The sequence below is a fragment of the Phaseolus vulgaris genome, chromosome 1 (assembly GCF_051622355.1).
Source record: "Phaseolus vulgaris cultivar YP4 chromosome 1, ASM5162235v1, whole genome shotgun sequence".
Classification (NCBI taxonomy): domain Eukaryota; kingdom Viridiplantae; phylum Streptophyta; class Magnoliopsida; order Fabales; family Fabaceae; genus Phaseolus; species Phaseolus vulgaris.
In genome coordinates this window covers 2,498,575-2,518,488 of record NC_143498.1, presented here as the reverse complement: position 1 = coordinate 2,518,488, position 19,914 = coordinate 2,498,575, and the positions used below count along the sequence as shown (strand labels likewise).

Sequence of the window (19,914 nt, the reverse complement as noted above, 5' to 3'; positions counted from 1 at the left end):
AATAACTATCAAGAAATTAATGAATCAATCTTGATTGAAAATTAAGTTGAAATTTCACAATAAAAATCGAATAATTGTACGATTTTCTCATTATTGTCCAATTACATGTTAATCCTTCTAACTACCTACTTTATTAATTTTTAATTACTAAAAAAAATCCATGATTAATTGATAATATACATTATTTTCCAGATTCACAAAATTAAAAAAATCTTAACAAATTGTTTTCCGTTTTTATTCGTATCTATGTTTGATGAAAAGACAAAATAGTAATAATATAAATAGAAGCCGTGGAAAATTCGAGATTCATGAAAATTGTGCCAATTTTCTATATTGTTCTTGTTCTTGTTATCGCAGGTTTTCATCATCTTGCGGCTATTGAAGTTCTTCTTTTCCCAAGTTTCAAATATTACCGAGTGAAACCCTAAGCCTCCCTCGTGACTCGTGCCTAAACTCATTCACAGTTTTTTTCTGGTTACGTTTCAACATTTAAAGGTTAGGGTTTTCTTCCCTCCAATTTTAAATTTCTTCAGTTCGCTCTTTTTTTTTTTCGATTTTTTTGGTTTGAATTACGAGCGTTATTGTTTTCTTGAATGAACGATTTGTTGAGTTTTGAGTTTAATTGTGGAATAATGTAATCCAGGTGTCGGAATTTCGAAGGGATTTGTTTGTGTGCTGCGTTGAACGTGGATTAGGTGTTGTTGTGTTTGGAGCTATGAGTGGTGGTGGTAACCCTCTTGTTTTGTTTGGTGAACCTTAATCATTGCGTTAAAATGCCATCCAATTACTTGTCGAGGCTTGGAGCTTCAATTCAGAGATCAGTTTTGGGGAAAGAAAGGGGAATATTGGACTCCGCTGAAATTTTGATTGGGCAAGGGAAGTTGTGGTTTGGTAGTTCCAAATTTTTTCATTCTGTGCATAGTTCGTATTGTGTGGAACTAAGCCTGCTCGTACGCCCTGGATTTGCCTTAGCTTCTAGCTCTGAATTACCTGGAAAAAGAAGAACATTGTCTGTAGTTGACACACTGTCTCGGACATTTTCGGTTCCGTCTGTGTCGGGGCCGTCATTTCAGGCCTGTGGATACCACATTGGCTCTGCCCTTGCTGGACCTGATCAGTTTTCTAGTGGAGGATCTGGATTTCGGATTAAGGGTATGGCTTCTCACTTGCCCGGAGTAGTGCTTGGTGAATCTTATTTAGACAACCAGAGTTTGAAGGGTGTTCACCGATCAGTGTCAACCAAGAGCTTCGGTAGTATATGTTTAAACACGAGTTTGAGGAGTGGTGGAAAAGTGAGCATGAGTTTGAAAAACCATCAGCAGCCAGATAACAGTGCGATTTATGGATATTTTATTTATAATGCTGCCAAGACCTGGTTTAATTCCCACCCTTACATGCAGTTAGGGTCTGGAGATTTCCATAGCTTGTCTACCTTGTGTTACTCAGTTGGGCCTGCTCATGACGTACCTTTTGACACTTCTGTCCGCGAGGATCAGTCAAGCAGTTCTGCAGATTCATCTGAACGGTATGTTGTTTTCCTTTGGTGTTCACCATTTTAAACGTGGATGTGAAAAGTATATTTTGAATGTGCAATCTTATGGCTTAAATTGCATGATTGGTGATGTTGACTGTAGGAAAACTCCTTCAGGCAAGACCCTTAAGTTAATATCAGGATCATGCTACTTGCCTCATCCTGATAAAGAAGAAACTGGTGGAGAAGATGCTCATTTTATATGTTCTGAGGAACAAGCAATAGGGGTGGCAGATGGTGTTGGTGGGTGGGCAGATCTTGGTGTTAATTCTGGATATTACTCTCGTGAGCTCATGTCCAAATCAGTGGATGCCATTCAAGAGGAGCCCAAAGGTTCAATTGATCCTGCTAGGGTGCTGGAAAAAGCACACTCAAGTACAAAAGCTAAAGGTTCCTCTACGGCATGCATCATTGCACTTACTGATCAGGTTAACTTTTTTTTTCATGGTTTTCTTCATTTTGCTATGTTATTATGTAATCCTGAAAGAGATCTCTGTTTTGTTTCATTCTTTCTGTCAACATATATTCATTCTTGTGTGTTTCTTGCACAGGGCCTTAATGCTATCAATTTAGGAGACAGTGGGTTTATGGTGGTCCGGGATGGGTGCACTGTATTCCGATCCCCAGTGCAGCAACATGATTTCAATTTCACCTATCAACTGGAATGTGGTAGTAATGGTGATTTACCTAGTTCTGGTCAGGTATTTTTCTATTTTTGGACTTTATCCTTGGGAGAATTGGATTAAATTGGTTAATGAAGCATCTTTTATACACACACTCTCAAATGGTAGTGCTTATCTGATTTATGAAAAAATGTTTGCTACTGTATCTGCTACTTATTTATTTTATATGGTTATTGTATATATAATTAATATAATAAATGTATTCAAAAGTTTATGGTAGTTTTTCTTTATATTCAATTTCTAATCTTGTAAAGTCTACCATTTCCTTCTGTATATCTGCTGTAAGATTTAAACCTTGTCTCAGAGGAGGGTTCTTTTATATATACAAATATATATTATTTATTTTAATGAAGTTTTTTAATGTTAGTAGTAATCTAATTTAGGCCAGAGAGAACTTAGATGAAGAAAAGGTATCAGTTAAAAAAGGAATCATACATAGTTGATTAAAGCATTACTCAGGAGTTGTACTGTACAACCAGAAAAAATTAATCAGAATTCAGCTAGATATAATGGTGGTGATAAATAAGCAGGCATGCAAAAAGAAAAAAAAATCCACATTCTAACATTTCCATTTAATTTATTGTTGACAAGTCAAACTTATGATGTTAGCCAATGTTGTTAAATAGCGCCATTATAGGGGTTCTATAAAGACTATAACCCCATTGCATAGTAGATTATTGGATAAACTCATTCAGTTTTATTGGAGGTTTGGTTTTATGCATCTATGTTTTTTCTACTAGTAGGATGCTTAGATGGTTTTCTTTGTTTATGTTAGGTTTTTACCATTCCCGTTGCACCTGGCGATGTTATAGTTGCTGGTACAGATGGACTGTTTGATAACTTGTACAATAATGAGATTACAGCAGTGGTGGTTCACGCCATGAGAGCGGGATTAAGTCCTCAAGTAACAGCCCAGAAGATAGCTGCATTGGCTCGTCAACGGGCACTTGATAAAGACAGGCAAACTCCTTTCTCAACCGCTGCTCAAGATGCTGGTTTCCGTTACTACGGTGGCAAGCTTGATGATACCACAGTTGTAGTTTCATACATTGCCGGCTCAGCAGATGCATAATTCCCTTTTGTTGTGCCTTCTGTATATAATCACTTTTGTCTCTGTTGTTGTGAAGTGTTTTTAAGTTGTAACATTTATAGGTCACATGATAGTACATTTTATTTTAATTTTTCTTCGTCCTTGTTATGCCTTGTTTGTTTGTCCAACTGAGTAGTCACTGCACTGAGAATAGTATGTTCAGTTAGAGTTAAGGGGAAGAAAGATATTTGTTGGAGGTGGAAGACCTAAATGCAGAGTCTATTGACTTTCTGTGGGGGTGGAGGTTAATTCTTGTTGTCAATGTTATGATCATAACAAATAATGGAGTGTTATCTCATTATTCCCTACCACGAATTAGGGTTACATTTTTGTTGATTTTGATGGTGTTGTCACTTGCTATTTGCCATTTTATTTTACACCTGCTTTTTCAAAACGTAATAACAAATGTGAGCTATGATTGGGATAAGTTCTCAATTTAATCGTCAGACTATAGTTTTTACCATGTTAGACGTCTTTAAAATATTAATGCATTAAGGGTAAAAGGTAAAGAAGTTATGAACATATAGCACGAACACTACTAATACAGCATGAATATGGATACAAAAGGATGTTTTTCATAATTGGTTCAAAAGGATTTGTTAACGTTAGAGGAGGGGTTGATCCGTATCGTCTTTGACTTGGTTCTAATTTCTCTATTTTTTAAGAAAATCGAGTCCGATTTTTCTCCTACTCTTATCGAATAGAACATGTTTAATCAAATCTTTTTCATGAAAACCTGTTTTATTTAGATCGGGAAAATCATATAGTTTCCTTACTTTTATAATCATAAAAATTTATATAATAAATTTAAATTTTTAAAAAATTAATATATATTTTTTTTTAAAAATAAAAAAAATTTAATAAATATTTTTGAATTGTACACCTGTTGTGTTGAATTTTATTATGAAACACTTTTATCTTTCTATTTTTTTTGGTAACTTTTACACTCAATGTTAGGGATTACTAAAACCAGCAAATATCCAACAAACTGAACAGAAAATTAATTTTTTATCTGCATAACTTGAACCCATGTTAAAGAGTTTGAATATGGTTGCTAAAAACAAGTGTCACTACATACAAATATTGAGGTGAATGAATTGCATGTGTTTTCCATATAATATAATGAGAGTGTAACGAACATGGATCCAATTACATATTAACAAAAACAGGAACTTGAAAGCGTCGTAAGTCAGAGAAACAAATACTTAACACTTCTTCTCCACTCTCTGCCAGCTGCCACTGCTCCTTCAACCTTGTCACTTCAAATCTTAATACCTTTTCGTTCCGTTTAGGGTTTCGAATTGGATCTGACAGAGAGACGCAGCATGGTGGGTCGTAGAGACGCATTGCTCACCAGAGATAAAGGCCAATCATCAGTCGGATCTCGAATCGTCGCCGCCGTCGTCGTCGGCGTTCTCATCGGCTGCGTCGTCGCTTTCTTGGCTCCCAATGGCCTCCTAACCGCCTCTCCCACTCCTCTCATTCGCCACCCCAAGGTTTTCATCTTCCTCTTTCTCTTTTTATTTATCTCTTCGTATTTTCACGAGTCAATGGCTGTTTTGTTCGCGGAATTTTGCATAGGCTGTTATGTTAGTTTTTTAATGGAAGGAAATTAACTACGATAATCAAATTAGTTCAAAATTCAAAATGATCTAGTATCACTAATTTTATAGTATCAACGTATATTTTGGATTAAAATCACAGTATGTTGTAGACAATTCTAGGAGAAAGAATTACTAATAGAGTCACCATGCAATTTGAACACATTTTCAAGGAAACTTTGGGCTGATTCAGCAGCAGAATAAGGGTGACTTATGGCCATAAAGTGGGTTGACTTGCTCAATCTATCCACTATCACCACATAAATCATATTCTTACCCTGAGAAGAAGGCAATCCTTCTATAAAATTCATTGTGATAGGCTGCCGAATCCTCTCTGGTATTGGTAAAGGTTGCAGAAGCCCTGGAGAAGCAGCTGTATCATATTTACACCTTTGGTAGATTTCACACCTCATATTTGACATCTCTTGTCATTGCTTCCCAATAAACGATAGCTTGCAACCTCTTCAAAGTAGCATCTCTTCCTGAATGACCCACCAGCGGCTGTAGAATGTATCCAGAGAAGATTATCCTTTTGCAGATTATCATTTTTGCCAACCACCAATCGACCCTTTCTTGGCAGAACATCTTGTTGCCAAGTATAATGCCTATGAGAACCTGCATTAGCCTGTAGTTCCTGTATGATTTGCTGTAAGTGAATGTTCTGCTGCCATGACAGCTTAATTCTGTCCATTAAATCACTCTCAGGAGTGATTGTGCTGATAGCATTTCTATCTGCCATATCCTGCCTAGACAAGGCATCAGCAGCCAAATCTGCATTACCTTGTTTGAACTCAATAGAGAAGTCAAACTCCATTAACTTGACCAGCCATTTTTGTTAGAAAGCTGTGGTCAACCTATGATCAGTCTTGATAATAAAGTGTGAATTAAGCAATAATGCCTAAATTTTTGCACAGCAAAGACTACTGCTAATAGCTCTTTTTCATAGGTGGATAGTGACTGCTGTTGTAAGTTTAACACCCTACTAATAAAAGTAATTGGGTGATGTTCTTGCATTAGGACAGCCCCAATACCTGTACTTGAAGCATCCACTTCCACTACAAACTCTTGAAAAAATTGGTAAAGCCAAAACTGGTGCGCTAACCAAGCTGTCCTTCAATTTTTGGAAGGCAGCGTTAGCCTCTAATGACCAGCAGAAACTGTTTTCCTTCAGCTTACTTACTTAAAGGCCTAGCAATACTTCCATAGCCTTTCACAAAACGTCTGTAATATCCAGCTAGCCTAATAATTCCTCTCAATTGTTTATGTGGTAAAGTAATACAGTGACAGTCATTTGAAATCCTGGGACTTATTCTAAATTTTCTAAATACTTGCCACTTTTCAAGGACTAAAAAATGGTATTTTATTGTAATTATTGTAATAGTTAACAAACTTATCATGCATGACGATTTATAATTGGATATCAATGTAAAAAATTCTCTATATGTTAGTACGTACACCACGAGATAATTCATTGAGATTAATAAGTCGTCTCAACTATTAGTAGTATAATTTAATTCTTAACTTTGATAACTGTATCGTTTTGGCTCTTCACTTTGGTGTGCATTAACCAATTTAGTCCCTTTTTTATGCTACATCTACCAATTTGATTCCTAGTACTTGATTTTGTTGTGCTTCAGTTTCAGTGTCCCTAACACCAGGGACCAAATGAACGTGCAATTATCAAATTCAAGAACTAATTGATAGATTTTGTATCGTTGGGGACCAAATTCACTGGTTGTATCAATTTTAGGGACTAGATTGAACAATAGTTTTAAAAGTCTGGTTAAATTTGCTTATTCATAATATCTGGAATTAAATTAACCAGTCCTTGTAATTTTGGTGTATTACTCATTCATTCTCGTAATACAACTAAGTAAAGAAAACATTAATAACAAACTAAATGCAATTAATGTCTTAAAATATATAAAATAGAACGTTTACTATGCAGAAGGATGTATATGAAGAATACAAACGGGTATAGAACTATTAGTTATATTGATTGTTACTGTTGATTTTAGATGGTTTCATCTGCGTGCGAATCACCGGAACAAGTTAATTTGCTTAAAGTTGATATTCTATCAGCAAAAGAGAAAAATTCCGAGCTGAAGAAGCAGGTGAAGGATCTTATGGAGAAGCTGCGTTTGGCTGAGCAAGGAAAGGGCCATGCACAGGAACAGTTTCTTGTTCTTGGTGACAGTCACAAGGCTGGGCCCTTTGGAACTGTCAAGGCTCTCAGAACCAATCCACCTGTCATTCCTGATGAATCTGTGAACCCCAGATTGGCCAAAATCTTGGGGGAAGTTGCTATTTATAAAGAGATAATTGTTGCCCTTGCTAACACTAATGTCAAGGAGATGTTGCAGCTATGGTTCACCAACATCAAGAAGGTTGGCATACCTAATTATTTGGTTGTTGCCTTAGACGATAACATTGAAGAGTTCTGCAAATCCAACGATGTTCCTGTGTATAGAAGAGATCCTGATCAAGGTGTTGATGCAGTTGGTAAGAGTGGTGGTAACCATGCTGTTTCGGGGTTGAAATTTCGTATTTTGAGAGAATTTCTGCAACTGGGCTATAGTGTTCTTCTGTCGGATGTTGACATTGTGTACTTGCAGAACCCGTTTGATTATCTCTATAGGGATTCAGATGTGGAGTCTATGTCCGATGGTCACAATAATATGACAGCTTACGGGTATAATGATGTCTTTGATGAACCCTCAATGGGTTGGGCTCGGTATGCTCATACTATGAGAATATGGGTTTATAACTCTGGTTTCTTTTACATAAGGCCCACAATTCCTTCAATTGAGCTCCTAGATCGTGTTGCAAACCGGCTCTCCAATGACGCAAAAGCTTGGGATCAGGCAGTTTTTAACGAGGAGCTCTTTTTCCCTTCTCATCCTGGTTATGATGGACTTTATGCTGCAAAAAGGACGATGGATATGTACCTTTTTATGAACAGTAAGGTTCTCTTTAAGACTGTCAGAAAAGATGCTAAACTCAAGAAGCTGAAGCCTGTGATTATACATGTTAATTACCATCCTAATAAATTTGAGAGGATGAAGGCAATAGTTGAATTCTATGCCAATGGGAAACAGGATGCGCTGGACCATTTCCCAGATGGTTCTGATTGATAGAAACATTACAATTAACTTGTTTCTAATACAGAGAAGGATTTGTATGTTCCAATTGATGTGATACAGAGGCAACCATTGCAGTTCACCTCCCAGGATCATCTCTATCCCAATGTACTTTCTGTTGAGTTTTACAATTTGTCGCTTTTGAGAATTAAACAGGTTTTCTGTGTACCTTATGCTCTTCATTCTGTATATATTTCTTATCTCTAATGAGTTCAAATTCAACTCGTCTGCTATGAACATGTCCGTTTCGTTCTTGTTCTTGTTTAATGCAAATAAATTAACTGTTTGTATTACAGTGCTGTGGATATAAAATTGCTTGAAATGGTTGTGGGGATCTTTAAACTCTGGTTTAGAATTGACCTGGAAAACACGTGCAACCAGTTGGAAAGGGAAATAAGTTGTTGTATAATATTTAGTGTATTTTGTCGATTCTTGAATTTTGTTAAGATTAAACATAATATTTAGGATTTAGTGTCTATGAGTTTGATGTGTTTTGTTAAGGTTAAATATATTTGTGTGTGTGTGTTTTCTTATTAAACAGACCTTTCATATGATGAAGTTATCAATTCAGTTTTTGTCATCATACAATGGTTAAGTCTTATGTATTTTTAATTTAATTATATATATATATATATATATATATATATATATATACACCACATTCTTAATTTGATTTTTTTATGGATAGCACACGTTTACTATAGTTATTATGTGAATAAAGAATAATTATATGTTTAATATAATTATGAATTGGTCTTTTCCTTTGCCACAGTTTTTGTGTCTCCGAATTTTGTCATTTTCAAAGTATATGTTCCTTCCAGTCAATGTTTTCCTCACTTCACATGGCGGGTTTCTTGTTTTTTTGGTGCCTGACGTTAATGGTGGATCACATGACTGCCCTGCAGAAGAAATGAGCTTTGAGAAAGGCTGAAAATGTGAATGAATGGTTCTTCAAGTTTAGATAAGTCAACTCAGCTAAGGGCACAGATAGTGCCCATCAACTTGTAAGAATAATACAACCTGTCATCTAAGCCCAAGTTTTTGGTTTCTTCTTTGGGTTACTGTCTTCTTTGGGATTGGGATCGTGCGATGACCAATTCCACAACCAATAAACTATTTGAGGGAGAACAGAGAGGATATTTCTTTATATTTCCTTCACTTTTACATTTTAGAAACTTTAGTTGCTTTTACCCCATAAAATTACTTTACAAAATTACTGAGCATTAGTCTTTTTCAAGCTTATATTTATTTACATCATGTTCAATTACTCCACACTATATGTCACGGGCTCAGACACATCCCTTAGAAACATGTACTGGACACTGACACTCATACAACACTTGTAGGATACATATTGATGAAGTATCAAATTTAAAAAATATTTATTAAATTTCTGACTATTCTAACACGGTTGGAACATAATTTTCATAGTTATATAACATGTAGATTTATCACTCCATATTCTATATTATACATATTTATATTCGTGTAGGATAAGTGTTTATGAAATATAACTTCACGCATTACCATACCAACAAGTTTTTCACTTCTCTAATATTAATATATCAACAATTACTAAGATATATTAACAGAATATTTGGGAAAAAATGTGTTAGGAAATCTATATCTAATGTTTCAAATTAAAATAGCTTATGATAAGAAACAGAGACAGTGAAAAAGAAAAAAAAAGTTGAACACGTGAATCCGTAGAGTACGAGTGATCAGTGTCACTTTCCTTCATTTACCTTTTAGAATTTTGCTCTTCTTTTGGCACATTCATTCATATGTTTTTGTTCTCTCATTATTGTCTGTAAAACAAATTCCATTGTCCTTTCCTGTCTATCATATCATTCCTCTGCATCGTCTTTTGGGAGCTGTAAAACTCAAACTTATCAAATATAGGTCTCAGTTAAAATTTAGTTAAATTAAGAATACTAAAATTATAAGGAAAAAACTTATCATAAGACCCAACATTTTTTTAATAATAAAATTTAAATGAACAGAAAATTAAATCTGTAAATAAGAGTTAGATATTAATTTTTATTTTATTTAAAAAAAATAGTTTTAGGAAACTTTTTTTAAACATCTTTTTCTATAATAGAAAAAGGTATTTGATCTAACATTTTTTGTCATGTTGAAGTTTTGGAGAACTAGAAGACTACAGAATCGCTTGAAGCTAGGTTTTGATACTAATACTAACTCCTATTTAGTTTTATAAAAGTTTATATGATATGGTTGATTATTAAAAATGATTATCAAGTGATTGTTGTGTGCTTTTAAGGCAAACTAATTGTGATGTAATAGGTGTTTGGATGCATACATTATGGAATTTTAAAACTAAGTAAATTACATATTGAAATGGCTGGGTTGCAGTGATATAATATGTGAATAAGAATATTAGTTTTGAAGAGATATTTTATTATAGATGTGAGTAAAATTAAATTTGATGAGAGTGAGAGTTCATGTGTGAGATAACATATGATGAGTGATCGATAAAATTAAAAATGACTCTGATACCATATTACAAAGTGAACTTTAAACTTAACTCAATCTTATAAAACCGGTTCATAGAATGAGGTTTGTATCCACTTATATACAATTAATTGTCTTTATCTATGATCGATGTGAGATCTCCAACAAATATTATATATATTAAAAGGAACAAATAAGAGGAAAAAAAAAAATTTATGATTAATACATGTACTTCCACATAAGTTTAGTCTTCCATTCAATAATAATAATAGGTGAATAAAATGTTGAATATTTTTATAAATATATTTATTTGTAAGGACATCATTGATTTGAAAAATATTATTTTTAAAATTTTTGCAAGAACCTATGCAAAAATGTCTTTTCATTGTGACGAGAGACACGTTAGAGTCTGCACCTTGCATTTAATTTGATTGTCATCTAATTCGGTTTTAATGGAGATGTTCAGTTTTTGTCCTTTGACTTTGTTTGAATCACTCATCAAAGAATATGAATATGGTGGCAAACTCTCTTTTGGATAAATGAATGGAATCTTATCTTTGAAATCCAAATAGCAAATTCACTGTGTCAAGTGTCAATCAATAATGGAAACTCATCAATTATTCACAATTTTTCTTCACTCCTTTTTCTATCATTAGCTTCAAATAAAAACCACTTATTCACATGTTATTGGAAGTGTTTTTGCTTTTTCTTAAATATGTAATTTTTTTTCCAATTATTCGAAAATATATACAGAAAAATATTTTTAATCAGTAAATTTTAAGTCAAATTCAGTTATGAGATAAGGTGAAATTGGTATTTACTTTATATATATTATGAATTGTTTTTTTATTTATGTAAAAACAGTTTTGAAAGTGAAGTTCGTGTTTATTTATATTATATATTATAAATTGATTTTATTATTTATTGATGAAAAATCTCTAATACATCACCTTCACAATGTGTAAGACTATATATTTATGAATGATTAAGTAATAAATAATATAATAGATCTAGCAAACTCTTGTTAAGAATAATTATAAGTTCAATGAACTCTAAATTTAATCTAAGAGACTTATATAGTATTTGGAACTGATTGTACAATTGTTAATGTGTTGATTGTCTCCTAACTCATTTTTTTTCTTGTCTCCTTATTATGTTATTAGTGTTCGGTCATAATATATCTGGAACTGAAAAAGGTACTCCGAATCTCAAGTAATCCTAGGATCTTAACAAGTAAAAGTCAAAATATAAATAATTCATGTTCTCGTATGCCAATATAGTCTCACATTGCTAAGGAGTCGAGGTCAATGACAGTTTATATACTCTCTCCTCCTTTCATCCTTCGAGGCGCTTTTTAAGGACAAAACTGTGACGGAGCACCAATCTCCAAAGCAGACAATACCTCTGATGCGGTGATTGATTCTATCAATGTTGTCCAACGACTTGAGGTTAGACAATGGCGCCCACCGTGGGACCGAAGAGGCTCATTCACCCCTCAACTAGGAGGATCCACTGTCCTTAACCTCGATTCCTGAGCAATGTGAAACTATATTGACATATCGGATCAATTCTTATTTTTTTTGGAACATGAAAAAGTCTCTAAATTTGTTTGGAAGTTGAATAAGAAGTATTGGTGTGAGTGAAGAGTGTTTGATGGGTTTGCATGCATGAAGTGAGAGAGTGTGTGTGTTGTGTTGTCGTTGGTTGCAGCAGCAGCTGGTCCTACCACTCTTCATCTTTAGCTTTTACTTCTCACCAATTTTATTTCCCCACATTCTTGTGCCACTCTTTTATCATTTTCTTTCTATTTTTTCTCAACACTCTCCATACATATGGAAACACAAAACACTCATTTCAAAAATAAAACATTTTTTTCCCTCCAATGACTTCTATCACTAACTCAACTCAATCCAAATAAATGGGATCTTTTTAAATATGTTAAAAACACTTTTAGGAGTTTATTTCACTAAAAAAATTGTATTTTTAAATACAACTCCATAAGGTGTTTTTTTTTTTAAAAAAAATATTTGTATTTTCACCAACTTGTGATAAAAGAAAAGAATATAAAGTTCTTTTTGATCGATTATATGCATTGAAAACTTTGTTTCACATTAGTTTTTCTCACTTCCACTTTATAACTCATTCTAATAATAAAATATTATATTTTTTAATAAAAATTAATATAAGTAAAATTTTAAAAAAATAATAATATATTAAATTATTTTTTAATAAAAATTAATATAAACAAAATTTTAAAATAAAATAATATATTTGATTTTCAAGTGAAGGTGAATGTGACCTAAAAGTATTAACCTATCATTATTCTTATATGTAATGAAAAAATGTACTATAATAAAATAATCTTGGAGACATATATTAATTGTTAACGAGAGAATATCGACTAAAGTTAATAATATTTTCGTAATATTTAGATGAATGTAAACTTTTATATTTAAACGAATAATTATTATCTGATTGTACCTTAACTATTGTATTAATAAGCGATTATTGATCTGAATGTAACTGATTGTAATTAAGAAGTATGTATAATTATAAATAATAATATTTTTATAATATATAAATAAATGTAAAGCTTAAGTGAGTTTTGTGGAATTTAATTAAAGAAAGTTTAGTATAATGAAGTAAAGTGGTCCATTTGCATGATGAATAGTATAATGAAGTATGATGAAGTTTTGTTGTTGAATATTTAGTGATATTTTGAGTTGGGTGTGATTAATGCAAGCCACGAAGTGTTGAGGTGTTGGATGCATACACATAAAGCAATATTAATGTTATCAATAATGAAACTTTTAATCACCACCACACTTCCATTCATTGGACCTTTCAATCTCCATTTTTTTCAGCCTTTTCAAACACGAGAATCAAACTCAAATACTCAAAAGAAAACTTCAGAGAAAAAAAAGAAAGAAAACTGTGATGATGCCCGTGGAATACTTATCTAATGTATGCAAAAATTTTATTTATATTAAAAATAGATATTATTTAATTTAATTATTTTATCTTAAAAATAATCATCTTAATTAAAATATCTTAAAACTAATCATCTTAATTAAAACATCTGCTGTTACCTTAATTATATATATAATTAAAAATAAATTTTAAGTGTAATTCAGTTTTATAAAATCAATTTATAAGGTGAGGTTTGTATTAACTTATATTCACATTTTCTCACGAGACTACCAACTTGTGTGTGAGACTATAGATTATGAGTGGTTCAATAACGATCCGATAAGCCTAATAAACACTCATCATAATAGGCTTTAAATAACTCTGATACTATATTAAGAAGTAAACTTTAAACTTAATTTGACCTAATCAAACTGTCTATAAGGTGAGATTTGCATCTATCCTAATAGATGTTCTTATATATATATATATATATATATATATATATATATTATTGTTACCTAGTTATAGTTAAAAATAAAGACTGAGAAAATATCATAAATTTAAAACTAATACAAAAGCCAAAAACAAAAGAAATCATATATTACAGAAATTAAAGACATATTCAGTACTTAAATGTAAAATTACAAATATGTATTAACATAACATCGTGGGTTATAATAGTTTTACTTTGCTCAAGTAAGAGTATATAAATGTATAAAATAAGGTTTATAAAAGATACAGCTATTGTCCAAAAAAAAGGCAATAATTGAAGTTAGACTATTTTTTGGCATTTTTATGCAAAAAAATGAAAACCTAAACAAGAAATTAAAGACGTCAATTAAATATGGACCAACCATTTTATTATGATTACAACTTGGGAATAATTTTTGTAGAAAAAATAATAATACTTGCAAATTTCATTTCTCAAGATTCACATTCTGTGGAAAACATATAACAAATATATAAGAGTATATCAATGTTTAACAACACATGAAATAAAGTAGTGAAGAAAATGGTAAATAGTATCAAATAAAAACACTATTTGTGATATTATTATTGAGTAAATCATCGATTTGTCCACGATATAATGAGTATTTATTTAATCTCGAAATTATAAAACTTGGTATCAAATTGGTCTTTAAATTTTATTTCTTAATAATAAAATAATTTCGAAAAATTTAACGAAAGACATAATTTTTACAGTTTATATATGTGAGAATTAAGTATAATTTCCATTCTTCAAAATTATATTTACACTGGAAATTTACTTTATTTCTTCCTAAAATATTTTTTTTATTTAACTGCTATTTTATACATATATAATAATAATAATAATTATTATTATTAGACACTGATTGGCAAATCCAACGTGGCACTACTGGCATGCGTCAGTACACAGAAGAAGAAAAAAAAACATTTTTATTTTACAATAAAAAAAATGCTGGCGTTTTGCAAAAGTGTTGAACAGAGAAAAGTGATTTATAATTCTTAATGTTATTTATTTTTATTGTTATTCTAAAAGAAATATTTTTTAATTCTTTATAAACTGTTTTCTACTTGAGAAACAAAATTTAAATGAAAGGAGTTAAACGTTACATAAATTAAATAACTTTAATGCAATATTTATTGAAGAAACAGTTACTAAATCAGAAAGATATAATATTGAAAATGCTACAAATATAAATCATATTTAAAAAAATGTGTGTTTCTAATGTTAAAGAATTTAAGATGAGAATATAATTTCTCAACCTAATTCGGGAAAATATTTTCTTAACCAAAAAAACATTTATAAATATATTTATATTGGAGATGAGTGAGCTTGGAAAAATTATTGTTTGTATATTTTTCATTATTTTGGCGTATAATAAACACAAAATATTATTCAAACTTATGTACAAATAAAATTTCTTTAAATAACAAATATTATATGCAATAAAATTATTTATTTGAATAATTAGCATAATTATAACACTACAAGAAAATTATTAATTAAATTTAAAAATAAAAAATAATTAGTCACTATATTAATTAATTGATATAATTTATAGACTAAAAATTATTTAAAATTAAAATAATTTTTATTATTAATAAAAAGTTATAAAATAATTTATAAATTTGTATCTAATTAATTACTTAAATTTTAATTATTAATATTTTAAATTTTAAATTAATTTATAAAAAATTAATAAAAACTAATTTAGAATATATAGTAGTAAACAATCAAAAATCTGATAGTTAATCATTTAGATATTAATTTATAATTTTTTATTAATAATAAAGACTATTTTAACTATTAATATTTTTTTAATTTATAAAATAGTTTCTAATTTAATTAAAAAATAATTAATTATTTTAATTTATATAATTAATATATATTTAATGATTTTATTGTAACGTATACTAAGTGTAATAATTAAATTAAAATAGTTTATTAACGTAAAGAGTGAAATTACCTTAATTTTAACTAATAACAACGACACTTATCTGCTTTAAATTTCTTTTGACAATGATTTGGAGTTGCTAACGTTATAATCATATTTGGTTCAGAACTCACTCACTCTTTTGCAACTTTCAATCTCATTTTCACTTCATCGTTTTCTGAATCTCTCTCTTTCTCTCTCTCTCTAATGGCGGCACTCTTTCAATCAGCGCCTGTAAGTTGTTTTTTTTTTTTTTCATTCTTGCTTTTGAGGCCACTATTCTTGCTTCTGCTGCATTAACAAAATTTGGGATCATTTTTTTTTCCTTTACCTCCCCAACCATAGTTGAAAACCCTTTTCTTGAGGATGCCATTGTTGTACTGTACTATAGCTTGTGCTAGATCTGAAGCTGTGAGGCTCCTTCCTATGCTTAAATTGCAAGTTGGAAATGGTTTGTGCTCTGCTCGATTTGGTTGCTTTCAAGAGTTTTCAGGAATTGAAACACTTGCAAGTTTTTGTTTTTCAGTTTTCAATCTGTATTTGCTGTTGTGATTTGGTACTCATTCTGCTAAGTTCCTCATATCTAATTCTGCATCATATGTTCGTGGCCAAGAGGATATCTGCACTGAAAATTAGGCATGTTTTTGTCTTTTTCCTTCCGGGAAGTGTTTGCAAGATCTTCTAAAACATGGGAGGGGGAAAAGCGATTCGGACTGAAAGTACCCTTGTCTTTTCAAGTTATCATGTCTTAGATAAGTTTGTTTAATTTTTCCTTTTGCTATAATTTGACAACATGGTTTGCATTGTAGTTTGACTTGCAGCCCTTTTCTAGTTTACTAATAAGAGAAAGAGAGAGAGAGTGAGAGGTTGTCTTCATTGACCACTGAGACTGATAGGTGAAGTTAAATTGTATGCTAGATTTAGTTTGATTACCTGCACAATCTTATAAGAAGGAATTTTCTGCTCATTAATTTCCTGTACAATCTTATGCAAGTTGAATTTTCATGTACAGGTAGAAGCTACTAGCTGTAAAACTTTAGCATCTTTTATGTTTTTTATGTTATTTTCTTTCCTTCCTAATGTAATGTATCACCAAACACACTGTAAATGTTTGCTGGATTCAGGTACTATGCTGTTGTTCCCTATAGTGAAAGATGAAACTGAAGTCTAAGAAAGGATGGAAGTCCATTGTGCCTCTTCATTTGAAAGGAAAATCATCAACCCGCTTTTCTTTATTTCGCAAAGTCAATTCAGCTGGCTATGGACCTGGCAGAACACCAGTTTATCTGAATGTGTATGACTTGACACCCATGAATGGTTATGTGTATTGGGCTGGTCTTGGTATCTATCACTCTGGTGTAGAAGGTACAGTTTAAAGCTTTCATGCTGAATTTTGATTCTCTTCTCTTAATCCCAGCACATTATGACTTTAGTAATCTTCTGGCTTTTTTCTCAAATGTATTTTCTAGATCTCGTGCTTGAGGGATATAAGACACCTCCATTTAAGTATGGATTGCAATTCCAGCATAACGAGAGAGTCGGATAAGGGATGAGACCTTAGTTTTAATCCTTGTGTTACGATACACCATTTCAACCATCTCAAGTTTTGCTAGGTCTAAATAACTTAATGACTGGATATTTTTCTGGAGTGTGCGATAATGATGATTTAGTGAGTCTAATGCTTATAATTAGTGATAAATTCTTGGGGAGGAATGTTACCAAAACACTAACACCTTTTACTGAGATGAATTTTATTAAGACTTCGAGAATAACATGGATCTTACTCCCTATTCAATGAACCTTACTCTTAAACTCAGTTGTTAAAGATCTTACATTGACTGCAGATAAGGCCAATTTATAGTATATAAGTAGGTGCAAATCTCTCTTCATAAGTCAGTTTTGTAAGATTTTGTTAGATTTAAAGTTCACTTCTTAAGATAGTATTAAAGCCTATTATAACAATGTTTGATGGACCTATCATGTAATCTGTTATTGGACCATCCATAAATATCTAGTCTCACGAGATGTACATGCCTCGACATGAGAAAAGTGTGTTAGAGATATATAAGAAGGTGCAAACCTCACTTTTTAGGCCAAAATATGCTTACACGTTGTTGTCTCTATTTACCTAAGAACTTATAACTTTTATTCAACAAATAATGTAAAATTAATGTAGAACTTCCTATATATATAAATAACATGTGCATTAGGAAATATATGGTTCTTAATCACCCTTCTCCAATCTAACAGTGTCAGCACTCATATTAACTTATTATTTTGCATCTTGCCTCATTTAAATTCTTTATACTGATAACTTGAGGTGACGAAACTGTGAGTGAGCAAGCTGGAAAATGCTCTGAAAACCCAAAGTTGTAACTTCCATGCAGAATAATATGTTAGGGACTTCCATTTGTATTTAAGGGTGGTTCCCTAATTCTTCAGAAAGTTAAAATTGCTGCTTGGGCACCTCTTGGCTACTCTTTAAACGTAGCTATAAAGACTTATATTATCTGATCAATTTTACCTGCACTTTACAGTTCATGGTGTAGAATATGCATTTGGAGCTCATGACTACCCAACAAGTGGTGTTTTTGAGGTTGAACCTCGACAATGCCCTGGCTTCAATTTCAGGAAGTCAATACTCATAGGAACCACAACTCTGGATTCTACTCAGGTTAGGGAATTCATGGAACGCCAGTCAGCAAGCTACAACGGTGACACGTATCACTTAATTGTTAAGAATTGCAACCACTTCTGCAAAGACATATGTTACAAGTTGACGGGGAAATCCATTCCAACATGGGTAAATCGATTGGCCAGGCTAGGTATTTTCTGATCTACTTATTTTATTCAGATGGTAGTAGACTTTTGCTGTGTCTGGATGGAGGGAATGGAGAAAAGGAGATAGAATATAAGGTTTTCTTGCAGCTTCTGTTTTATATGGGAGTTTTTTTTTTATAAATAAGTAGAAGTGGAGTTTTTATGACCATTCCTACAAAATATGTTGTTTGAGAGATTTTTAAGTTTTTTTTTTTTTAATAAAAGTTTTCATGTTAAGTATTATTATGTAACTTCACATCTTAGTTAGACTGAAATCTTAAAGTAACAATAATCATTTGTCATCACATAAAAAAAAATATGGAAAGAATATACCAAAATCCTTTGATTAACTTTTTATTTCCTTGTGAACTGATGGACAAATGTTATTATCTAGTTAGTGATTGGTTTTGACCCTTATAGTATATAATTAATGGCGTAGTTGTATTGAATAGGAAAAGGTTGTTTCAATGGCATAGTTAAACCTTTTAGAAGTTGATCTTTGGAGTTTATCCTCAAGAGTCTATTTGGATAAATTTATTTCAATTTTTAACGTATTTCAGACTTATTATATTCATTTCTTCTTATTTTCGTTTCTTATAAATGTTTACAAACTCTAGCGTTTATAACCAAGTCCTAAAACAAGTAGTTGAGTGATTGAGAGTTTCCACTGACATTGGTGTCCTTACCCAACCAAAGTGCTATTCTGTGATCCTCTCATATGTGCCAAAGACTTAAAAACATTGGGTTGTTGATTCCTTGCGACAGGTTCAATCTGCAACTGTATTCTTCCTGAAGCACTAAGGATTTCTGGTGTGGGGCATGATCCTAATTATGAGCCTCATCAAGACAGTGAAAAGAGAAGGCTACGAAGTGGTTTCAATAGCTTGTCCTCAATCTCAACGCGTCAAAAGCACCTCTCCACTTCTTCACTGTTTCTACAGTCACCCTTAAGAGGGTGTTTGTCATCGTCATGGCCATCGTGGGAATTGAGAAAATCCATTAACCGATCCTTGAAAGAAAGATAACTCAACTTTGAGAATGTAGGAAATCGATGACTGTACGAATCTTGTTTATTATGCTAGTCTTTTGTAAGTAGTATTTCTGTTTCGTCACTCATAACTTCTGTTTTTTATTAATTGTGGTGCTACCTCTGCCATTCATATCTTCATTCTGTCAATTTGAAACTAAGATTGATCCTTTCCAAGCTGTAGCGGAAACTTATAATTGAGAGCAACGCCACACATGTT

The 19,914-nt window shown here is 31.8% G+C and overlaps 3 protein-coding genes across 4 annotated transcripts; all 3 read left to right on the top strand.

Moving 5' to 3' along the window:
- Positions 1 to 246: 246 nt before the first annotated feature.
- LOC137816426 (putative protein phosphatase 2C 55) lies at positions 247 to 3,640 on the top strand. The gene is made up of 5 exons (XM_068619559.1): positions 247 to 495; positions 644 to 1,525; positions 1,635 to 1,959; positions 2,083 to 2,232; positions 2,990 to 3,640. The coding sequence occupies exons 2-5, from the start codon at positions 774 to 776 to the stop codon at positions 3,284 to 3,286; spliced, it is 1,524 nt and encodes a 507-aa protein (XP_068475660.1). The 5' UTR covers positions 247 to 495; positions 644 to 773; the 3' UTR covers positions 3,287 to 3,640.
- A 711-nt stretch (positions 3,641 to 4,351) lies between these two features.
- LOC137816425 (arabinosyltransferase RRA3) lies at positions 4,352 to 8,267 on the top strand. The gene is made up of 2 exons (XM_068619558.2): positions 4,352 to 4,800; positions 6,924 to 8,267. Exons 1-2 carry the CDS (start codon positions 4,630 to 4,632, stop codon positions 8,037 to 8,039), a joined length of 1,287 nt encoding a protein of 428 aa, XP_068475659.1. The 5' UTR covers positions 4,352 to 4,629; the 3' UTR covers positions 8,040 to 8,267.
- Positions 8,268 to 15,921: 7,654 nt separating this feature from the next.
- On the top strand, positions 15,922 to 19,871 carry LOC137816424 (PPPDE putative thiol peptidase family protein). 2 transcript variants are annotated; one of them, XM_068619556.1, is made up of 4 exons: positions 15,922 to 16,081; positions 16,972 to 17,212; positions 18,385 to 18,672; positions 19,433 to 19,871. In XM_068619556.1, the coding sequence occupies exons 2-4, from the start codon at positions 17,002 to 17,004 to the stop codon at positions 19,690 to 19,692; spliced, it is 759 nt and encodes a 252-aa protein (XP_068475657.1). In that variant the 5' UTR covers positions 15,922 to 16,081; positions 16,972 to 17,001; the 3' UTR covers positions 19,693 to 19,871. The 2 variants fall into 2 exon arrangements, with proteins under 2 accessions (XP_068475657.1, XP_068475658.1); XM_068619557.1 differs by lacking the exon at positions 15,922 to 16,081 and adding an exon at positions 16,093 to 16,743.
- The last annotated feature ends 43 nt before the right edge of the window (positions 19,872 to 19,914 follow it).